The sequence below is a fragment of the Ictalurus furcatus genome, chromosome 5 (assembly GCF_023375685.1).
Source record: "Ictalurus furcatus strain D&B chromosome 5, Billie_1.0, whole genome shotgun sequence".
Taxonomy (NCBI): Eukaryota; Metazoa; Chordata; class Actinopteri; order Siluriformes; family Ictaluridae; genus Ictalurus; species Ictalurus furcatus.
The window spans coordinates 31,891,289-31,912,219 of NC_071259.1; the positions used below are offsets into that span (position 1 = coordinate 31,891,289).

At 41.9% G+C, this 20,931-nt stretch overlaps 1 protein-coding gene across 1 annotated transcript in view; it reads left to right on the forward strand.

Annotated features, from left to right (window-relative positions):
• Positions 1–10,355: 10,355 nt before the first annotated feature.
• The window catches only part of rgl1 (ral guanine nucleotide dissociation stimulator-like 1), a 34,911-nt gene continuing 24,335 nt past the window's right edge, over positions 10,356–20,931 (forward strand). The window contains exon 1 of the mRNA XM_053625949.1: positions 10,356–10,580. Coding sequence (XP_053481924.1) covers positions 10,446–10,580 — 135 coding nt within the window. The 5' untranslated portion in view covers positions 10,356–10,445. The remainder of the gene's footprint in view (positions 10,581–20,931) is intronic.

Consider the following 20,931-nt stretch of genomic DNA (forward strand, 5'->3'; position numbering starts at 1 on the left):
TCTATCATTCATTTTGTACTGTGTATATTTCCAATGACGGATATCTCTAATTGAATTTTCACTAGTACAAAATATCAATCGAGATATCTCTGTTTGGTTTTTGACTAGTCATAATTCAAATTTAAGATATCCAAAAATACATTTTAGATGTCTGAAACTAACATAACTAGTCAAAATACAATTGTAGATATCTGGAATTTGATTTATGTCTAGTTCAAACGTCATTAAAGATATTTTGAATTGAATTTATTATTAGTCAAATCGTATTTAAAGACATCTATAACGTAATTAAGGATATCTCAAATGGACCTCTGACTACGGCAGTCTTTTTTTTTTTATAGAGATCTGCAAATGTCATTCTGACTAGGACAAATCTCAATAGACATATCTTGAAATAACATTCTAGTCTAGACTAGTCAACATTATAGATATCTAAATTGTGTATTCAAATCACCCCGTTGCTAAGCCCCGCCGTTCCTTTTCTAACCACTCGATTAGTGCAGTTTGGACAAATTTAAGACAAATTAAAACCTATAAGCCAAATTAAACATGTCTATTAATCTGAGAAAAGAATGACCGTGCAACAATCTATGGGCTTAGTCAAAAGTGAATTAGAGATATCTCTAATGAACTTTGTGTGTGTATGACGCGTCAACTAACGATATCTATGACGTCATTAAAGATACCTTAAATGGAATTTTGACTAGTCGAGATGCATTTACAGATATCTCGAATCAGATTTCTTGCTAGTCAAATTATAATTAAAGATATCTCTAATTATCATTCTGACTAGTCAAATTATAATTATGACTCGTGGAAATACAGCTGTAACTATCTAAAATATAATTATGGATAGCCAATCCTACGTTTTCTATGCTAATTCCGCTTGCCATAATTGACTGACTATTCCCGCGCTGAGCGTGACGTCACGAGCAATATGGCCGACATCACTGAGGTAAAGTTGAACGTCAGAAATAGTCTTGTTGCAACTTATATACGACCAAAATGACTGTTGTTAAATATTTATGTTGAAGGATGTAACTGTAATGTGTACTTGTGAGAGAAAAACATGTGATGAACCACATGTAGACTCGACTTTACTCACAACCTCCTGAGCAACACGTGTCTCATATGTGCTGTGTATTTACCTCATTAATAATGGTGTTGTGTCTCACCGCCACCTGCTGGTAGCTTTGAGTACTGCACTGCAACTTTAATCTGGTGGGAAAGGCAAAAAAAAAAAAAAGATGTAAAGTATTAAAGGATCTGATTTGCATATTCATCTTTATAATGAACGTGTGATCATCCAGGATTGACGTCCATTTAAAAAAAAAAAAACACACAAACAAAAAAAAACTTCTTTCAGTGATGTGTTGGTCTATTCAGAGGTCACGAGGACGATGTGAGAAAACGTCTCTTGTTTTTGTCGATTAAATTTTGTGTCGAGTTAATGAAATCTAATTGTGACATTGTGGTGGTGTTCAAGTGCGCGCAAATCATCTTCATAATTACAGTATTTCTGTCAGGACTTCGGTCAGAATGCAACATTATCCCTCGCTTCATCGCTATTTAAAGAGAGTGCAGCGGCGCTTTAGTACTTTAGTCTGTCCAGCTTTCTTACTTCCTCGTCTGTACGCTCTTCCAGAGCTTCAACTTCAACCTTCATCCTACTGTCCCTCCTTTGCTCTTTGGGATGGATGGACATGGGTTAGGTAAGAAGATACACTGACACACACACACACACACACACACACACACACACACACACACACACATACATTAGACACTAATGAGTGGCCTGACAGATGTACTGCTTCACATGGGCACTTTTATGCCAGGTGAGTTTTAAATTCTGTGTGCATGAAGTACTGGCTTTAAAATCGGTATTGACTTTTATAAGGGATGGAACGGGAAAGATGTGTGTGTGTGTGTGTGTGTGTGTGTGTGTGTTAGTCTGTGATAATCATTATCTTCTAAGATGGAGTCTCATCTCTTTCTCTCTCACTGTTTTTTTTTTTTTTAAAGTGATGGTAACCAGGTCTAGTTTTCAGTCTCTCTCTCTCTCTCTCTCTCTCTCTCTCTCTCACACACACACACACCCACACACACACACACACACACACACACACACACACACAGAGAGAGAGTTGAATTAAAACTCATAAACGTTAAGAAGGTTTAAGTGCGCAGTGCTGTGCGGCATGTTTATAAGCGTTCACTGATTCATCTTCAGGAAGTGATTTAACCAGGTAAAGACTATTATTTTGTATTTTGTTAAATAAAACCAACTAAGTTTGTTAAAAAATCATTGCAGGCAGGTGCAGAAATTATGATGCTGTTATCATCACCGTGACTTCTCCAGTCATTTCACTGAAACATTTGGGTTTTTCTTTCTTTCTTTCTTTCTTTCTTTTTTTAAAGGCTTGAAGCTACAAAATCGTGGACTTTTTTGAGCTCATGGTGGAAAAACAACAGATTTTTTGGGGGGGAAATAAACAGGACACAGAACATGTTGGTTAGTTTTGGGGAAATTCCTGAGTGTCACTCCACGATAACCTGCAGGGGGCGACAAACCCACATGCGCCACTTTACTTCTACGTCCACGAATGGGTTCACTCTTCCAAGTCGTCTAGAAACGTTACGAGGACCGGATTGTGGTTTAATCTCGAAGACATTTCATCGTTACATCAGTGTAAACGTCATCCAAGAAGCCAAAGCACATCACAGCACATTTTATTGTAATATGTAGTAGAGACGAACAGGTCTCGTGTCGGATCTCCAATCTGAACAGTAACGGGCCCAAACTGGAGCCTTGATGTTCTTGTATATTTTACACCGACTGAAAACGTGACAAAACGATTCACTCAGATTCATTTACCGGTTTGTTCAGTTAAAGTTTTCCTGAAAATAGCTGTCTACTCAGACAAACAGTCTGAGCTAATATTATAATCTTTGCCATTTTGTATTTATTTTATTTATAATATGCATTTCTAATATGATTTTTCAGTCCAAGCTCAACAAGAATTCGACTGCACCAAACGACTCATTTTAACTGATTCGCTGAACAATTCCCGGTCACAACTAAAACATTCACTGATCGAATCCATTCACTGAATCACTGAACATGAGAAGAGTGAATCTCTGTCATGACCGAAAGATTCACTGATCTGATTCACTGAACGGGGGATGACTGAATCTCAGTCATGGCTGTAAGACTCACTGATCCAAACAATGAGTCAGTGAATGGGAAATGAGTGAACCTCAGTCATGACCAAAAGGTTCACTAATCCAAATGTTGATTCGCTGAATGGGAAACGAGCGAATCTCAGTCATGACCAAAAGGTTCACTAATCCAAATGTTGATCCGCTGAATGGGAAATGAGTGAACCTCAGTCATGACCAAAAGGTTCACTAATCCAAATGTTGATTTGCTGAATGGGAAACGAGCGAATCTCACTCATGACCAAAAGATTCACTAATCCAAATGTTGATTCGCTGAATGGGAAACGAGTGAACCTCAGTCATGACCAAAAGGTTCACTAATCCAAATGTTGATTTGCTGAATGGGAAACGAGCGAATCTCACTCATGACCAAAAGATTCACTAATCCAAATGTTGATTCGCTGAATGGGAAACGAGCGAATCGCAGTCATGACCAAAAGGTTCACTAATCCAAATGTTGATTCGCTGAATGGGAAACGAGCAAATCTCAGTCATGACCAAAAGGTTCACTGATCCGAACAATGATTCGCCGAAACGGAGATGAACAAATCTCACGATTCACTGTATCAACGATGCAGCATGCATACAACTGCAGATAAGACTCGATGCATGGACTACGGAAATCTTTAACGTTTAAACGGACTGAAACGTTGACTGATTCAAACGTTCGAAACCTCAAGAGGAGCGAATCATGACCAGAAGGATTCACCAAGTCAAGCGATGCGGTGCACACGGTTACAAATACGACGGTACCAGATGTTTAAGGAAAAAAACAAAAACAGACCGATAACGTAAACCTGCGTACAATCGTTTTGGATATGTAAGGAAGATTTTAAAGATAACAAAATAAAGATCGCTACAGGGCTGAATGTTAACGGGTTCAGGAACTTTCTAGGAGTAAAACGTTTAAAAACAACAACAACAACAAAAACCCAACTGGTTGTACATGTAATTTTCACTCAGGCCGGGGTGTACGCCTTTCCGGGAGCAGGTGTCGAGTGAACTTGTTTTGTCGGTAATAACTTTAAACATTAGCTAGTCACATGATCGACTGGTTGTCAACACCGAGGAACGCCTGTCACTCGGCCAACGCACGCACATTTTTTATTGCTCGTGTGAAGTGTAGCATGTCGGAGGAAAGACGGTGGAGTTGAGTAGCGCAGCGACTGCTGCAGGAGGTGAAGCAACTCCTCTGCAAATGATCCGTCGAGTTACATAAGCACAACAGATGAGTCAGGGCGAGCGAGCGAGCGAGAGAGAGAGAGCGAGAGAGAGAGAGAGGTGTAATTTAGTGAGTCAGAAAAAATTTATTTCTAGTGCAGACATCTCTCCTCACCTCCTCCTACATAAAAGCCTGGAGACTGCAGTGCAGTGAAGGAGAGTGGCGTTACTCCTACTTTCTCGCTCCTATCCCACAATGCCATCTGCAGCATGACTCAACACTCAGTGTAGTACATTTACACTTACGTGCTTTTCTTCCAATCCAAGAACAGAGCTGATAACGGGGCAAATCGTGTTCATTACATAGCCCAACGTTAACGTTATCTCGCTCTATACCTCAATTACCATCCAGCGTTTCAACACGTACGCAAGCCTTGCATGTGTTTTCGCTTCCTCGTTCTCGAGTCGTATGAAAACAGTAACCGTTCTGCGGGTTCGCAACCTCTGTCATACAGTCGTTACTATGGTTACGTCTGAAATAAATATCTCTACAGTGTACAGCTGTAAATCAACAACAAATGCAAAAAAAAAAAAAAAAAAAAAAGACTCTTATGACGAGTCGTGCTGTGTTTTATTAGAGGACAGGTGAATATTTAGCCTTTAGCTAGGGAGCCCAAAACAAAACAAAAACAAAACAAAACAAAACAAAACAGCCATTTTAAAACCTACACGTCTGTTTGAGTCCGAATCAGAGCGAAATGGTGAATGATTTATTTTATAAATAGTTTTAGACTACTTTCAGACATTTTGTGTATCAAATCTGGTGTTTTTCTACAGATTTTTGCCAGTACTCAGAGTTTAAATATTTATATTTGTGTATGTGTATTATATATATGTATAAACAGGGGTTTAAATAGTGGTTTGCACGTTCTCCTCACACCTCCAGGGTCCGGGGTTCGATTCCCACCGTGGCCCTGTGTGGGCGGAGTTTGCATGTTCTCCCCGTGCTGCGGGGGTTTCCTCCGGGTACTCCGGTTTCCTCCCCCAGTCCAAACACATGCACGGTAGGTTGATTGGCGTGTCCAAAGTGTCCGTAGTGTATGAATGGGTATGTGAGTGTGTGTGTGATTGGCACCCTGTCCAGGGTGTACCCCGCCTTGTTCCCCATGCTCCCTGGGATAGGCTCCAGGTTCCCCGTGACCCTGAGAAGGAGTAAGCGGTATAGAAGATGGATGAATAAACAGTTCATTTGTTTGTTGTTTTTTTCCAGGAGCCCACCTTGGTCAATGCAGAAGAAGAGATTATATTTATTATAAATATATTTGTCATAGACTCAAAGCTGGATGTTAAATGTTTAATATAATATTTTAGTGCTGTGGATTAGTGGCCTGTTATTCGTTTCCTGTTGTGCGCCGATCGCCCGCCTGGTTGACCTTCAACCATATTAAACACGAAACGGAGGAATTTATTATAAGCAGGTCACATAGCCGGTGTTTTTCCTGCAGAGATGCTGATGTCAGAGCTCTTTTATTTATTTATTTGTTTGTTTGTTTATTTATTTTTGTTCGTTGATCCAAAATCTCCAGAAATCCCCACATGGCATTTCTGCAGCACTACAGCTCTGTCCTTTGGCTCGGTTTCGGCCGACAAAAACAAACCCCCCAAAAAAACCTGAGCGCTGCAACACGAGACACCCGCCGTGTTCGAGTCACTTCCCGCAGTCGAGTCAATCCAGAGTTCTCAAGCCTGCGTAAAGAACCGTTCCGAAGAAGCGGAACACGCCAGGGTTCTGTTCGAACGCTCTCACCGCTAAGGTTTACTCCCACCTTCAAGATGCGTCCTCTACGGAGGGGTTCCAGCAATATTCAAACACGCTCTAGAGACCATCGTGCCGGCGCTGTAATCACTGATTACGCTGTTTGACTTTGGACTAAGGTTCTCTTTAAAGGAGCCGACAGCAGACGCAAGTCTGAACGTATAGAGCGAGGAAGTTATAGAATATATGTAGGATAACTGACGAAGCAGAAACGACAGATATCTACACTGGTGCAAATAATACACACCAATAACAGAATATTGGTGTATGTTGAGGAACCATGAGGAATGTAATTACAGTCTGAAGTGACACATATACTGTAGATATCACTCAGAGAGAGAGAGAGAGAGAGAGAGAGAGAGAGAGAGAGCTGGCGGAGGTGTTTCAGCAGTAACGCTCTCTCCGAGTCCTCTCTGAAGAGCTGAGTCAGGCGTTTCCCAAAGCTCCAGGAGGGAATATTAACTTGAGTTATGGTCCCTGCTATCTCTCCGTGATTGGACTATAATAACACAGACCTCTGTGTTCCACTTAATTCTCATGGAGTGGTTACAAGAACAGGAAGAGGAGACTGTATTGTGAGCGGTCGAGATTATACACGCACTAATAATCCGTAATAATGCAAAAAAATAAACCTTTACGTGCACACCTACATCTGAAACGAGCGACGCTAATTTAAATGAAATCTCGATCCGATCACACTAAAAAAGGTGTCCAAGCGTCTAGATCGGACTCCACGTTTGGGTTTGGAACGCCCACTTTTCACAAGCCAATCAAACTCCAGATGGGATCGAACAGACAAAGTAACGCCCGCCCAAATATGGCGTTTCGCTCACAAAACTATTCAATCGACGCTAATCGAAATGGACTTTTGGTCCGATAAAACAAAAAAGTTTTGTCAGTTTCATAATCTCTTGATTTTTAAAAAAAAAAAATTTGTCAGTACTTTCAAATCTTTTCAGAATTGAATTTTTATATATTTATTTTTTTAAATCTGGCCAAAATGGCTGCCGTAAAAACACCCTCGTACAAGAAACCTTTCACAAGTGCCTGCAACGTCTTAACAGCTTTTACACAGAATTCTTTCATTTGAAAGTCATTTGGCTCGGCCTATTGTGGATTTGAATCGCGCCTAATTTTGTTTTAAAGCTCTCATACGATAGATTTACACGCATCCGAGGACGAAAAAACACTTTAACGTGCTCATTGTTTAATCTGCAGCGTTACCTTTTTTCCCCCAGTATCACAAACGATTCGTTCAATGATCCGTTCTAAATGATTCGTTCTAAACTCCTCCTTTCGGAGAGCATACTCTGCTCCGATTGGTCAGACATCCCAGTCTGTCGTGATTGGTCTACCGCTGTCAGCGTGTGTCGGAAAAGGAAACGCCCACTACCGTAACGAGTTTCAGCTCCATCTGTCAGCGAGCAGATGATGAAGACCGGAGGCGGGGCTTATTGTTACAAACCTACGTAGGTTAGTACAGGAAGTAAAGTCTGGAATCACTAACGACTCGATTCAGCTGTTCAGAATCGATTCCTTCTTTTGGGAGTCCATTTTGGGAGACAGACTCCGTCTGTTACATAGTATGTGTATGTGTGTGTAATATATATGTATAAACAGTTCATTTGGGTTTTTTTTTTGTTGAGAAATTGAGCAAAACAAAACCGAGAAGATTTGAATCGTTCTTTATTATATGATTTCTTGACCGAAAGTCCTTCCTCTTAAATTAGAATCAAAGCTGCATGTTAAATGTTTAATATGGTATTTTAGTGCTGTGGATTTGTGGCCTGGAATCCGTTTCCCGTTGTGCGCCGATCGCCTGGTCGACCTTTAGTCATATTAAACACGAAAAGGGAGGAATTTATTATAAGCAGGTCACATGACCGGTGTTTTTCTGCGGAGATGCTGATGTCAGCGCTTCGGGTCCGACAGTCTGAAACGGCGGCCTGGATTCAGTTGAACTTTCTTAGACCTTTGAGACTGTCACCTGGCAAACACGGAGACGCACATTTGAAAGACGCCGTGCGAGGCTACCCCGTGCTAGCGAAATAAAAGAACGAAGCGAACGTGTAACACGCGAAGCGAACGTGTAACACGCGAAGCGAACGTGTAACACGCGTGCACGTGACGAACGTGTTTATTAAAGCAAGCGTTTAAGTTTACCTAAGAACATATGCAAGATTTTTTTAGTTATTTTAAAGTTATTTTTAAAAAACCAGACAAGAGCAAATCAAGGTATAGTATAGTGTATACACTGTATATTATCTATTTCAAATATCAGGCTAGTTAGCAAAGATTAGCTCCGTCGATAGGCTAGCATTACCTAGCAAAACTTATTCAAAAAATTCTTATTTAGTTTTCATTTAATAAAATTTCTGTTTGTTTTTTTTAAAGCTAAACCTAAAACGTAGAATTACCAAATTACTAATGTACGATAAAACCGGTGTGTGTGTGTGTGTGTGTGTGTGTGTGTGTGTGTGTGTGTGTGTGTGTGTGTGTATGGTTAGCTCACACTCCGTTCTCCGGCGGATAAGTGTTGAAATCTCTCCTGTTCTTTCCGGAGTTTTCAGTTGTACTTTGTGGATCATTATGTTTCTGATTAAATATTAATATCATTAGGGTGTATGTGTGTGTATGTGTGTGTGTGTGTGTGTGTGTGTGTGTGTGTGTAGTAGTAGTAGTAGCTGTTACACACAGCCTTTACTTGGCCTTGGTTAATGGTTGTTTAACACACCGCTGTGAAGAACTGTCAGCTACTGAGTAACACAGCTGACCACGCATGCTGAGTGCTGCTGTGTTCAATATGGCTCCCTGCTCCCTATTCCCTATACACTAGTGCACTATGTAGTGAACAAGTACATGTTATACATCATCTCAGCCAACGGTAGCAAGCCAACTGGCTAAAGTTATCATGCTAGCTAGAACAAGCTCTTGTTAAAGGAGAGAGGATTTGCTCTTAAGCTCTGTTTATTGCTGGTTTAAGATGTTTGCTGATCGCTGCTTTAAGATATTTGTTGATTGCTGATTTAAGATGTTTGCTGATCGCTGCTTTAAGATATTTGTTGATTGCTGATTTAAGATGTTTGCTGATCGCTGCTTTAAGATATTTAGTGATCGCTGCTTTAAGACATTTGTTGATTGCTTCTTTAAGATGTTTGTTGATTGCTGCTTTAAGACATTTGTTGATTGCTTCTTTAAAATGTTTGTTGATTGCTGCTTTAAGACATTTGTTGATTGCTTCTTTAAGATGTTTGTTGATTGCTGCTTTAAGACATTTGTTGATTGCTTCTTTAAGATGTTTGTTGATTGCTGCTTTAAGACATTTGTTGATTGCTTCTTTAAGATGTTTGCTGATTGCTGCTTTAAGAGGTTAACGATTGCTGCTTTAAGAGGTTAACGATTGCTGCTTTATGAGGTTTAGCGATCGCTGCTTTAAGATATTTAGTGATCTCTGCTTTAAGAGGTCTACGACAGCTGCTTTAGTGATCGTTGCTTTAAGAGATTTGGTAAGTGCTGCTTTAAGATGTTTCTTGATCGCCGCTTTAAGAGTTTTGTTGATCGCTGCTTTAAGATGCATATTTCAATCACTATTTCACCCAAGAACCTTTTGGATAAGAAGTGGCTTTAGTGCGGCTTGTTAGTTTAAAGCCTTAATCCTCTGATTTTCTCTCAGATGAATAGTCTCAGTCTCAGCGTTCCCTTTTGTCCTGTTTCTCTTTTCTCTTTCAATACACTCTCTCTCTCTCTCTCTCTCTCTCTCTCTCTCTCTCTCTCTCACTCTTTTTGTCTGTCCTGCCCTCTCTGTAATTAGTGCAAAGGCATAGAGTTTTTTTAAGCCCCTCCCCCACTTCTGAACAGAGGTGGAGCCTGAGACACAATAGGGTTTAATCACTCATGTGGTCAGAGTTGAGAGCCAAGCTTCTCTCACATGAGAGAGACAGAGAGAAAGTGTGTGTGTGCGTGTAAGCGTGCGCGTTCGTGCGAGTGTGTGTGTGTGTGAGTGTGTAGAGCGGACTTCATCTCACGCTGAGTCGCAGTTACACGAGATTGACGGGAAAACCCTGGCACAGGGTCAGACTGCAGCTGGAAAAATCCACAGAGATTCAAAAGCAACCTGGACCTTCATCATCAGCCTCATCGTCTTCATCATCCAGGCTGGATCATGGCTGCGTGCGTCGAGCTGCATTACTCTTCTTAGCACACAGAGAGTGTTTGAGTGGAAATCAGAAGAGAACAGAGGAGCATCATGATCTCTCACTACCCCCTGGCATCTCTGCTCCCGTGGCCACCACTGCCCCTCTGCCTGGAGCTGGACGCTGAGGGAGGAGTGGCACTGCAGAGATACCAACCACGATCACCTGACAGCAGCCCTCGACACTGGGTCAGTTCTCGCTCTCTCTCTCTCTCTCTCTCTCTCTCTCTCTCTCTCTCTTGCTGCCATTTCTATCTACATGTTTCTCCAGACATCAAAATGTCAACAAAACACCGACACATTTGTTTTTGTCTAAGAAGGCTTACATCGAGTGTGTCCCTAGTATGTCCCTATGATGTGTGAACATCTGGATGGAAATCTAGAGTCCTGCAGACAGGATGGACCTCTGTTGTGTGTGTGTGTGTGTGTGTGTGTGTGTGTGTGTGTGAGGTACACTTGCGAGAAACTGGTGTTAAGTCAGTGAGTTCGTCTTGGACTCGTTTAACCCGGTTTAAAGTGGCCAAAAGTGATTTTTTTTTTTCCTCAACAAAATGAAACCGACCTTTTCTGTACTCGAGTGTTTACACGTTTTTGATGTCATCCTTTCTCCACGTTTTATCGTCTGCACGATGGAAGCGGCGCACGCTGCGTGATTCTTCCGTTCGGATTATCGGGCTGTTGGGCAGGTCGTTAAGATTTGTGTCCTTTTTGCGTCGTGAGAAATCTTAACAGTTTAGCCGAGCGTTGAAAACGTGAGCAGTCTTAATGCTGGAAATATTGAGTTTGTGTGTTGGCGTGAGGCAGCACAATCGTATGTGGACACCTGGACATCACACCCGTATGTGCTGGATGAATTCCTCCTTTTGCTGTTATAATGCGCTCCGGTCTTTCTTCTGCGAAGGCGTCCCACTAGATTTTGGGGCGTGGCCGTGGGGATCTGTGTCCGTTCAGCTACGAGAGCGTTAGTGAGGTTGAGGTCAGGTGCTGATGTTGATGTGACGAGGCTCCAGTTCCAGTTCATCCCAAAGGTGTTCAGTGGGGTTGAGGTCAGGACTCTGTGCAGGACGCTCGAGTTCTTCTACCTTCTTCCGACCTTCACACACCACGTCTTCACGGAGCTGGCTTTGTGCACAGGGGCGTCGTCGTGCTGGAGCAGTGTTTGGGGACTCTTAGTTCCGGTGAGGGGAAATTATAACGCTACCGCGTACAGAGACGTTCTACACAATTGTGAGCTTCTGACTTTGTGGCTACAGTTTGGGGAAGATCCATTAACGGGTGTGATGTTCAGGTGTCCACATACTTTTGGCCATACAGCGTAGATGTTACTAAATATACAGTATAAGTAAGGATAAGTTAGTTCCTGTTTGCACTTATGTTATAGCTGTGATCTCTCTCTCTCTCTCTCTCTCTCTCTCTCTCTCTCTTTCTCTCGACCTAGAAAGCGTAAACATCTCTATCCTGACGACTGTGACCGTTACTAAAGTGCTGACACTGGAGACTCCTTCCAAAAAACGTTAAATAAACATCTCCTAAAAAAAAAAAACACAAAAAAAACGCCACCACCTCCGTTCAACGATCGTCCGTTTGTCTTTTGTTAAACCACAACATCTAAATGATCTAAATGTATCGTTCGCTTTAGATTACACGTCCCTGTGAATGAGCTGTTACTATAGAAACGATAACGTAATAACATAACGAGCGCTTTAATATCAAAACCTAGCGTTCATGTTAATGCACGCCTTCCGACCAATCCGATTCGAGAATTCAACTGCACTGCACTGGGGTATAATAATCCTGGACACCAGGTGTAGAGAGGAGCTGATGGGTCTGCATTTATGGAAGGAGTCTCCAGTGTCAGAGGCAGAGCTGTAACTTTTCTGACCGTCTCCACTCTGTGAGTAAGCAGGACAGGATGGCACGGCGGCGTACGTCTCTTCGGCGACGCTGCGGTGCCGTCGTTGATTATTTTACTCTAACAGAGTGACGCTGAGGGTTATATTCCTTACACGCACTACCGGTCGAAAGTTTGTGGACACCCGACTGAAACGTTTCCTGAAAAGCAGCCGATAAGAGTCCGGCGTCGGTGGGAACTCCTTTAATACTGTTTAAAAACCATCTCGGGGAAATTCCTCAAGAAGTCGCTCCAGAAAACGCCAGGAATACATTTCTGTAAATTCTCGGCAGAAACGGCGTCGACTTTGAACATGCGAAAATATAAAATTATTTTGATTTATTTGGGATTTTTTTTAAACATAATTCCCATAGTTCCGTTTGTGTTACTCCTGAGTTTTGACGACTTTATTATTATTATTATTATTATTATTATTATTATTATTATTCTAAAATGTCTGTCTAATGAGTGTCTGAAAGTTTGACCGGGAGTGTACGTCTCGCTAGTAACCAAAAATGTAATAAAGGTGCATTTGTAGAGTGCTCAGGCTTCTGCTGACTCACTGAAGACGCGCTCGTTCACACGAATCAGCGTGGTGATTTCTGGTAAATAGATCAAGCAGAACAGCGGTTATTGCACCAGAGTGCACCAGAGTGTGGAGGGAAAGCTCTGTTAGGAACGGATGGATACGGTGATGCAGCTTGATGATGATGATGTGTAGGGAGGTTAAGAAGGCTTGGACAGATAGTGAGAAGTGTCCGAGTTGATTTAGCAGCCTGACGGTGCTTCAGTTCTCTTCATTTTCCCCTCGTCGCTTCCTCATCTGTCTTTTCAGGTTGACTATCCTAAACCTGGCCGAAATTTGTGTTTCTGGAGCTTTCCATGGCTATGATGAAGTGAAGTCGGTCAGTCGCATTAAAATGAGCAGAGGGACGAATTTTACCAGCTGGAATGATGAGAGGAGACAGAGAGAGAGAGACAGATAGAGAGAGACAGAGAGAGAGAGACGGAGAGAGAGTGATAAAAGAGAGAAAGAGGCAGAGAGAGAGACAGATACAGAAAGAGAGACAGAGGCAGAGAGAGAGAGAGAGAGAGAGAGAGAGACAGAGAGAGAGACAGAGAGAGAGAGAAAGAGAGAGAGCGTTAGAGAGAGAGACAGAGAGAGAGAGCCTTAGAGAGAGACAGAGACAGACAGAGAGACAGCATTAGAGAGAGAGAGACAGAGAGAGACAGAGAGAGAGTGTTAGAGAGAGACAGAGAGAGACAGAGAGAGAGAGAGCATTAGAGAGAGAGAGACAGAGATAGCGAAACAGAGAACAAAGAGAGAGAGAGACAGAGACAGAGAGAGACAGAGAGATGTATACAGAGAAAGAGAAACAGTGAGAGAGAGTTAGAGAGAGAGACAGAGAGAGAGAGAGAGTTAGAGAGAGAGAGAGAGACAGAGAGAGAGAGAGTTAGAGAGAGAGACAGAGAGAGAGAGAAAGAAACCAATCCTACTTCTCTCTTATGTGGTACTTGAGGTTACTGCTCTTCCTCACACTGTGCGTCCCTTCCAGCTAGTGTTCTTTCAGCAAAGAGCACACACACACACACACACACACACACACACACACACACACAAACACAAAAACAGAAATTTACCGCCGACTGTTGCAAAGCTCTGACACCGGAGACTCCTTACTCGTAAACGTTATACGAACACGTTTCTCTTTACAGAAAACCTCACCACATCACTGTGGCCTGTCCCTGAGAACGAGCCGTTACTATAGAAACGATCATTAATACAAAGCTGTGATTTGCAGCTGTGCTACTGTCAGAGCTGCTGCTCAAGAAAACGAATCGACACCTTCCGACCAATCAGAGTCCAGAATCCAACATCGCCGTGGGATAAAACCATCAGACTCTGCCATAAACCAAACGCCTCATTTCCATCAGGGAGAATTTTTTGTTTTCTTTTTGTTTGAGTAGAGACATAGTGCCAAGTTTCATGTTTGCAACACACACACACATACACACACACGTCACGGATTAACACAATCTGATTGAGCACTGACACACACAAACACACATGCTGGATTTTTCTATCTTTGTGAGGACTTTCCATTGCCATAATTTAACACTTTTTTTGTGAGGACCGGGTGATTTGTGAGGACATTTGACATTGTGAGGACATTTGGTCCTCACAAAGTGCGAAATACATGTACACACACACACACACACAAACACACACACACACTATGAGTCTGTCAGCTCTCAGGGTCTTGCTTATCAGCGTGAGTAGGTGGGAGACTCAGGCCTCCATAACCTTGTCCACATAAATCTCATTTATCGCCACTCTGCCCTTCCTTTCTCTCCGTTTCTACCATACCGCCATCGTTAAATCACGGCTCGTTCTCCGACACGTTTAACCGCTTCATCACACACTCCTCCGCCACCTCATGTCCTTCGTCCTCCTCCGCAACCCAGTCACGCAGCCTGCTGGATCATAAAACCGTGATTGCGCCTCCATGCTGATTAACGGCCCTGGTTTTTTTGTGTGTGTTTTTTTCCCCCCGTGGCACGATGGACGATGCCGCAGAGCCAAAGTCCATCCTTAACAAAGGCCGGCGTCGCAATAAACGACGGTTAGGTCCTTCCTGGATGTCAGCTTCAGCACAGCGGGCTGTTCTTCATGCTCCTCAGTATGCTAACAAGCCTTCATTGGAGGTCAGTGAACTCTAATAAAGAGCGACGGGGAGTGACCCGGCGGGTCAGGCGTCAACCCGACGGCCTCGAGCGCTTGCTCTGACTCTGAACTTACTCTCGATTTAGGAGTTGCAGATGAAGCGTTTTTCACATCTGCTCCTCTTCCTGTTTTTCCGCAAAAAGAAGAGAGAAGCGACACTTTCTGCTGCTTTTTATTCTCTCGCTCCCTGAGTCTGAGTCACTGCCGACGTTTCGATTCACTCTCTTGGTGATTCATTCATATGTTTCGGAACGAGGCTCGACTGACAGGAAATCCCAAAACCCGTGTCTAATAAACGTTCTTGCTAAAAAAAAAAAAAAAAAGTCGATCGTTTAAAAAAAAAAACCAGTCGATGCGAAACGAGAAAGCAATCCACGCTAGCAAGACGCGACTCTTGGTGATCGAAGGACGGTGTGTTATTACCCATAATGCACCGTGAGCATGAGACGGTTCCTTTCCCGTGTGGTAAAAAAGCTGTCGTTTTTAGCTCGGGCGTTCTGTTCTAATACGTTTCTATAGTAACGGCTCGTTCGCAGGGACGTGTACACGTAGCACGTGTGATCAACCGACGTGGTGGAGTTTCCCGTAAGGAGGTGTTTATTTAACGTGTATGGAAGGAGTCTCCAGTGTCAGAGGTAAAGCTGAACATCTATCACAGGTTTAAATTATTAGCGAGGCTTTCATCACGTGACAAGTTAATAAATAATAAATATTCCATAGTTAGCGTGAGGTTTAATAAGGAAGTGTTGAGCCTCGGGCTTTTCCAGCACGGCGCAGTTTCAGTTCAGCTTCTTTCTTTTTTTTTTAATGTAATAATGATGATAATAATAATAATAATAATCAGAGAAGCCTTTCTGTGACAATTCGGTTTCATTTCATTTCCTTAATTACGCTTCCTCGTTTTCCTTTCCTCATAACAAAGCTTCAAGGGGGACAGAGGACTCCATGCCAGGCGTATCAGCCGAACACGTCCTCGTCTTTAAATCGCCGCTGTTTACCGGGGACCTGCTGCACGGGCGTGTCACTGACACACCGAGGTGGACAAAGTACAGTGGAAGTGCACTGAAGTAAAAGTGCGGGGGCTGTGTCCAAATCGCACTCGGTTAAACGTAACTAATCAGTGTCTACATCCAGATGTATTCCAGAGTGAAAAAGGAAACGTTATCATCCCTGCACGACGAGCTCGTCCGATAAGAAATCAGTCGCAAGCAAAATATTACAGTGCGAATACAAACCTCCAATTTGGCTGGCTAGTAAACTTATGCTTAATTAACCTTCTTTTTTTTTCCTTTGGAATGAATGCTAAGGGAGATTAGCAATGAAAATAAAATGTAACTAGCTAGCTAATTAAAACAAAAGAAGAAGAAGGTTAGTAAACAGGAAGTAATAATAGGGAATAGTGTCCTCTTCATACAGCACTACTAACCGCTCACTGTAAACACCGTTTACACCGTGAACACACGTGAACACACGTGAACACCGTTTACACCGTGAACACACCGTGAACACACGTAAACACCGTTTACACCGTGAACACACGTGAACACACGTAAACACCGTTTACACCGTGAACACACGTGAACACCGTTTACACCGTGAACACACGTGAACACACGTGAACACACGTAAACACCATTTACAGTGTAACTACAACAACACGGAGTATATACAACTCCACTAAACATACATTAACCTCTGTGAGGAACAACCGACTGTGTGTGGGTGTCTCTCTCTGTCTCTCTCTCTGTCTGTCTCTCTCTGTATCTCTCTCTCTCTCTCTCTGTCTGTCTGTCTGTCTCTCTCTCTGTAAATATCTCTGTCTTTCTCTGTCTGGCTCTCTCACTCTTTCATGCTGTCTGTCTCTGTCTCTCTCTCTCTCTCTCTTTGTATATATCTCTCTGTCTCTCTCTCTCTCTCTCTCTCTCTCTCTCTTTGTATATATCTCTCTGTCTGTCTCTCTCTCTCTCTCTCTCTCTCTCTCTCTCTCTGTATATATCTCTCTGTCCCTCTCTCTCTCTCTCTCTCTCTCTCTCTTTGTATATATCTCTCTGTCTGTCTCTCTCTCTCTCTCTCTCTCTCTCTCTCTCTCTCTCTGTATATATCTCTCTGTCCCTCTCTCTCTCGGTCTCTCTCTATCTCTTTGTATATATCTCTCTGTCTCTGTCTGTCTCTCTCGTCCTCTCTTGCTGTCTGTCTCTCTCTATCTCTCTGTCTCTCTCTTCGTTTCTCTCTCTCTCTTTGTACATATCTCTCAGACTTTCTCTGTCTCTGTCTGTTTCTCTCCCTTTAATATGCTGTCAGTCTCTCTCTCTCTCTCGCTCTCTCTGTCTCTCTCTCTGCATAAATCTCTCTGTTTTTCTCTGTCTTTGTCCGTCTCTCTCGCTCTCTCATGCTGTCTCTCTCTCTCTCTCTCTCTCTCTCTCTCTCTCTCTCTCTCTGATCCCTCTCATGTGCCCTGATTTATCTGAGTGATTCGCAAAATCTCAGCTAACGTGGCGCCGATCCAACTCTGTTCACTAGATAAGAGATTAAAGTGTCTGATCAGCGCAGGCACTCCGGCTATATATATATATATATATATATATATATGTGTGTGTGTGTGTGTGTGTGTGTGTGTGTGTGTGTAGTGAGTGTTTCAGAGTCTCAGAGTCCATAAAGAAAGTGTTCTTCACATTGTTTTAAACGTGCTCGTATCAGCATCAGTCTGTCTGTCTGTCTGTCAAGTCCCTGTTTCCCCTCTATCTGTCTCAGTGTGCTGAATCGAGTTGTCTATCCATGAAGCAGCCTCCAGAGTTTGCAATTCCTATTATTAAAAAAAAAAAACATCACAATACCTGTGCTCTCTCAGAAAAGTGTATTGTGACATAATTTATCACAACATCGTCATCTCTCTCTCTCTCTCAGCCCTCTATCACACCGTGCTTCTGTGGAAACTGATTTCATACACGGTACAGCCAAAAGTATGTGGACACCTGAACATCACACCCGTTAATGGATCTTCCCCAAACTGTAGCCACAAAGTCAGAAGCTCACAACTGTGTAGAACGTCTCTGTACGCTGTAGCGTTATAATTTCCCCTCACCGGAACTAAGAGTCCCCAAACACTGCTCCAGCACGACGACGCCCCTGTGCACAAAGCCAGCTCCGTGAAGACGTGGTGTGTGAAGGTCGGAAGAAGGTAGAAGAACTCGAGCGTCCTGCACAGAGTCCTGACCTCAACCCCACTGAACACCTTTGGGATGAACTGGAACTGGAGCCTCGTCACATCAACATCAGCACCTGACCTCAACCTCACTAACGCTCTCGTAGCTGAACGGACACAGATCCCCACGGCCACGCCCCAAAATCTAGTGGGACGCCTTCCCAGAAGAAAGACTGGAGCGCATTATAACAGAAACAAGCACATATGGGTGTGATGTCCAAGGGTGCACATATTTATTTTTTTTGCCATATAGTGTATTTAAAAAGAGATGACTTGGCTGAATTGGATCTGGAGCATGATTCTCCTCTTCCATATAAAACAGGGGGAAGTTCTGATGAATCAAACTTTCTGCTGATTCTCAAAAAAGTTGACATTTTTAAAGGAACAATTCAGCAAAAAAAAGAGGACTGTGCACAATGTAGAGAGACGACACGTCTGCTGCTTCTAACACTTCTGACTTACAGCTCCAACTTCAAACCTGAGTCTGATCAAACGGTCTCTCCTTTAAGTCCAGGTTCATCCATCCTTCTGACTGCCTTTAGTTTTAGTCCAAGTTCATCCATCCTTCTAGCTGTCTGTCCATCATTTAAGCCCACATTCGTCTGTCTATCCTTCTATTGTTCTGTTCTGTCTTCTGATTCTTCTGTCTTTCTGTCGCACTGTCATTCTGTCAGTCTGTCTGTTTTTTAAGTCCACGTCTCTCTATCTATCTATCTGTCTGTCCGTCTGTCTGTCTGTCCATCTATCTATCTTTCTGTATGTCAGTCTTTCCATGTTTATCTATCTATCTGTCTGTCTGTCAATCTATCTATCTATCTATCTATCTATCTATCTATCTATCTGTCTGTCTGTCTGTCTGTCCATCTATCTATCTTTCTGTATGTCAGTCTTTCCATGTTTATCTATCTATCTATCTGTCTGTCTATCTATCTGTCTGTCTGTTTTTTAAGTCCACGTCTGTCTATCTATCTATCTATCTGTCTGTCCATCTATCTATCTTTCTGTATGTCAGTCTTTCCATGTTTATCTATCTATCTATCTATCTATCTATTTGTCTGTCTGTCTATCTATCTATCTATCTATCTATCTATATATATATATATATATATATATATATATATATATATATATATGTATATATATATATATATATATATATATGTATATATATATATATATATATATATATATATATATATAATCTGTCTCTCTCTGTCTGTCTGTCTGTCCATCTATCTATCTATCTATCTATCTATCTATCTGTCTGTCTGTCTATCTATCTATCTATCTATCTATATATATATATATATATATATATATATATATATATATATATATATAATCTGTCTCTCTCTGTCTGTCTGTCCATCTATCTATCTGTCTGTCTGTCTGTCTATCTATCTATCTATCTATATATATATATATATATATATATATATATATATATATATATATATATATATATATATAATCTGTCTCTCTCTATCTGTCTGTCTGTCTGTTTATGTCTTTTAAGTCATTGTTCATCTGTCCATCATTCTATTCATTCTACAGTATGAATCTCTCTCTCTGTGACATGATTTAGCAGGAATTGGCGTTATTTAGAGTTTTATTTGTTTATTTTCTTCTATATTTTTTTAGAAATCTGAACTAGTTTCCAGTCGAGCTCTAAAATCCAGCACCAAACTTACTTTTGGCTCTTTTTTCACTTTGTCTAGTGAATGTGTATTGTTCTGCCCTCTAGCGGACATTACATGTACACACATACACACATACACACACACACACACATACACACACACACACACACACACACTGTGCTCCTACGCATGCAGTTATTCCTTGAAAAATGATGAGAGGAGGTTTATGGGAAGTGTGTGTGTGTGTATGTGTGTGTGTACGTGTGTGTGTACGTGTGTGTGTGCGTGTGAGGCAGTCAGCTGATGCTTATACGGGCTTTTCTAACCGCACAATTTCACAATAGCAGAGTTTCCATTGCGCTTTTCTCTCTCTCTCTCTCTCTCTGATCAGACTTTTTATTATTATTTCCTATCAGCACTCGGAGAGGGAAGATGCAGCTCCTCCGTCACTGGACCGCAGTACACTTTCGTTTCCACTTTCCACCACAGTCCGATCTATTCAGGGCTAGTGTTATGTGTCTATGGAGATGAGAGATTTCTGCACGCAGTGCATAAAAGTCAGTGAAATAAAGCGCTGACACTGGAGACTCCTTCCGTTAAAGAAAACCATAAAGAAAACATACAGAATTTTTCAAATCTGTCTCGGTCACGTGGAGCGTCCTCTGTGCGAGCGAGCTGTTCGATAACGGTTGTTTTTTCCCCCCGAGTCTCGCCGAGTCCGGGTGCTTGGACCCCGAAAATCCTGCGTGCCGCTTTAATTTTTTTATAGGTTTATTCGATAATTCTTGAATTAAAAAAAAGGAAATTTTGCTATGTTTAGTAGCTAAGTTTTGATTAAAATCTATTTCAAATGTTGTTTTTCTTCAGTTTAGTTTAGATAATTAGATCATTTTTCATGCGGTAAGACTGTATTACATTTATAGTAAGCGTTCAATAAAATGTGATTGATTACAAGTTACTGTAAATACAATCGTAGCTTTTTTTAGTTACACTTGCGAACATGAGACACGCCGTCCTCTCAGTATATTCACATGCATTCACTTTCTATATGACAGAGACACGGGCTAATTTCCCAGGTTGTG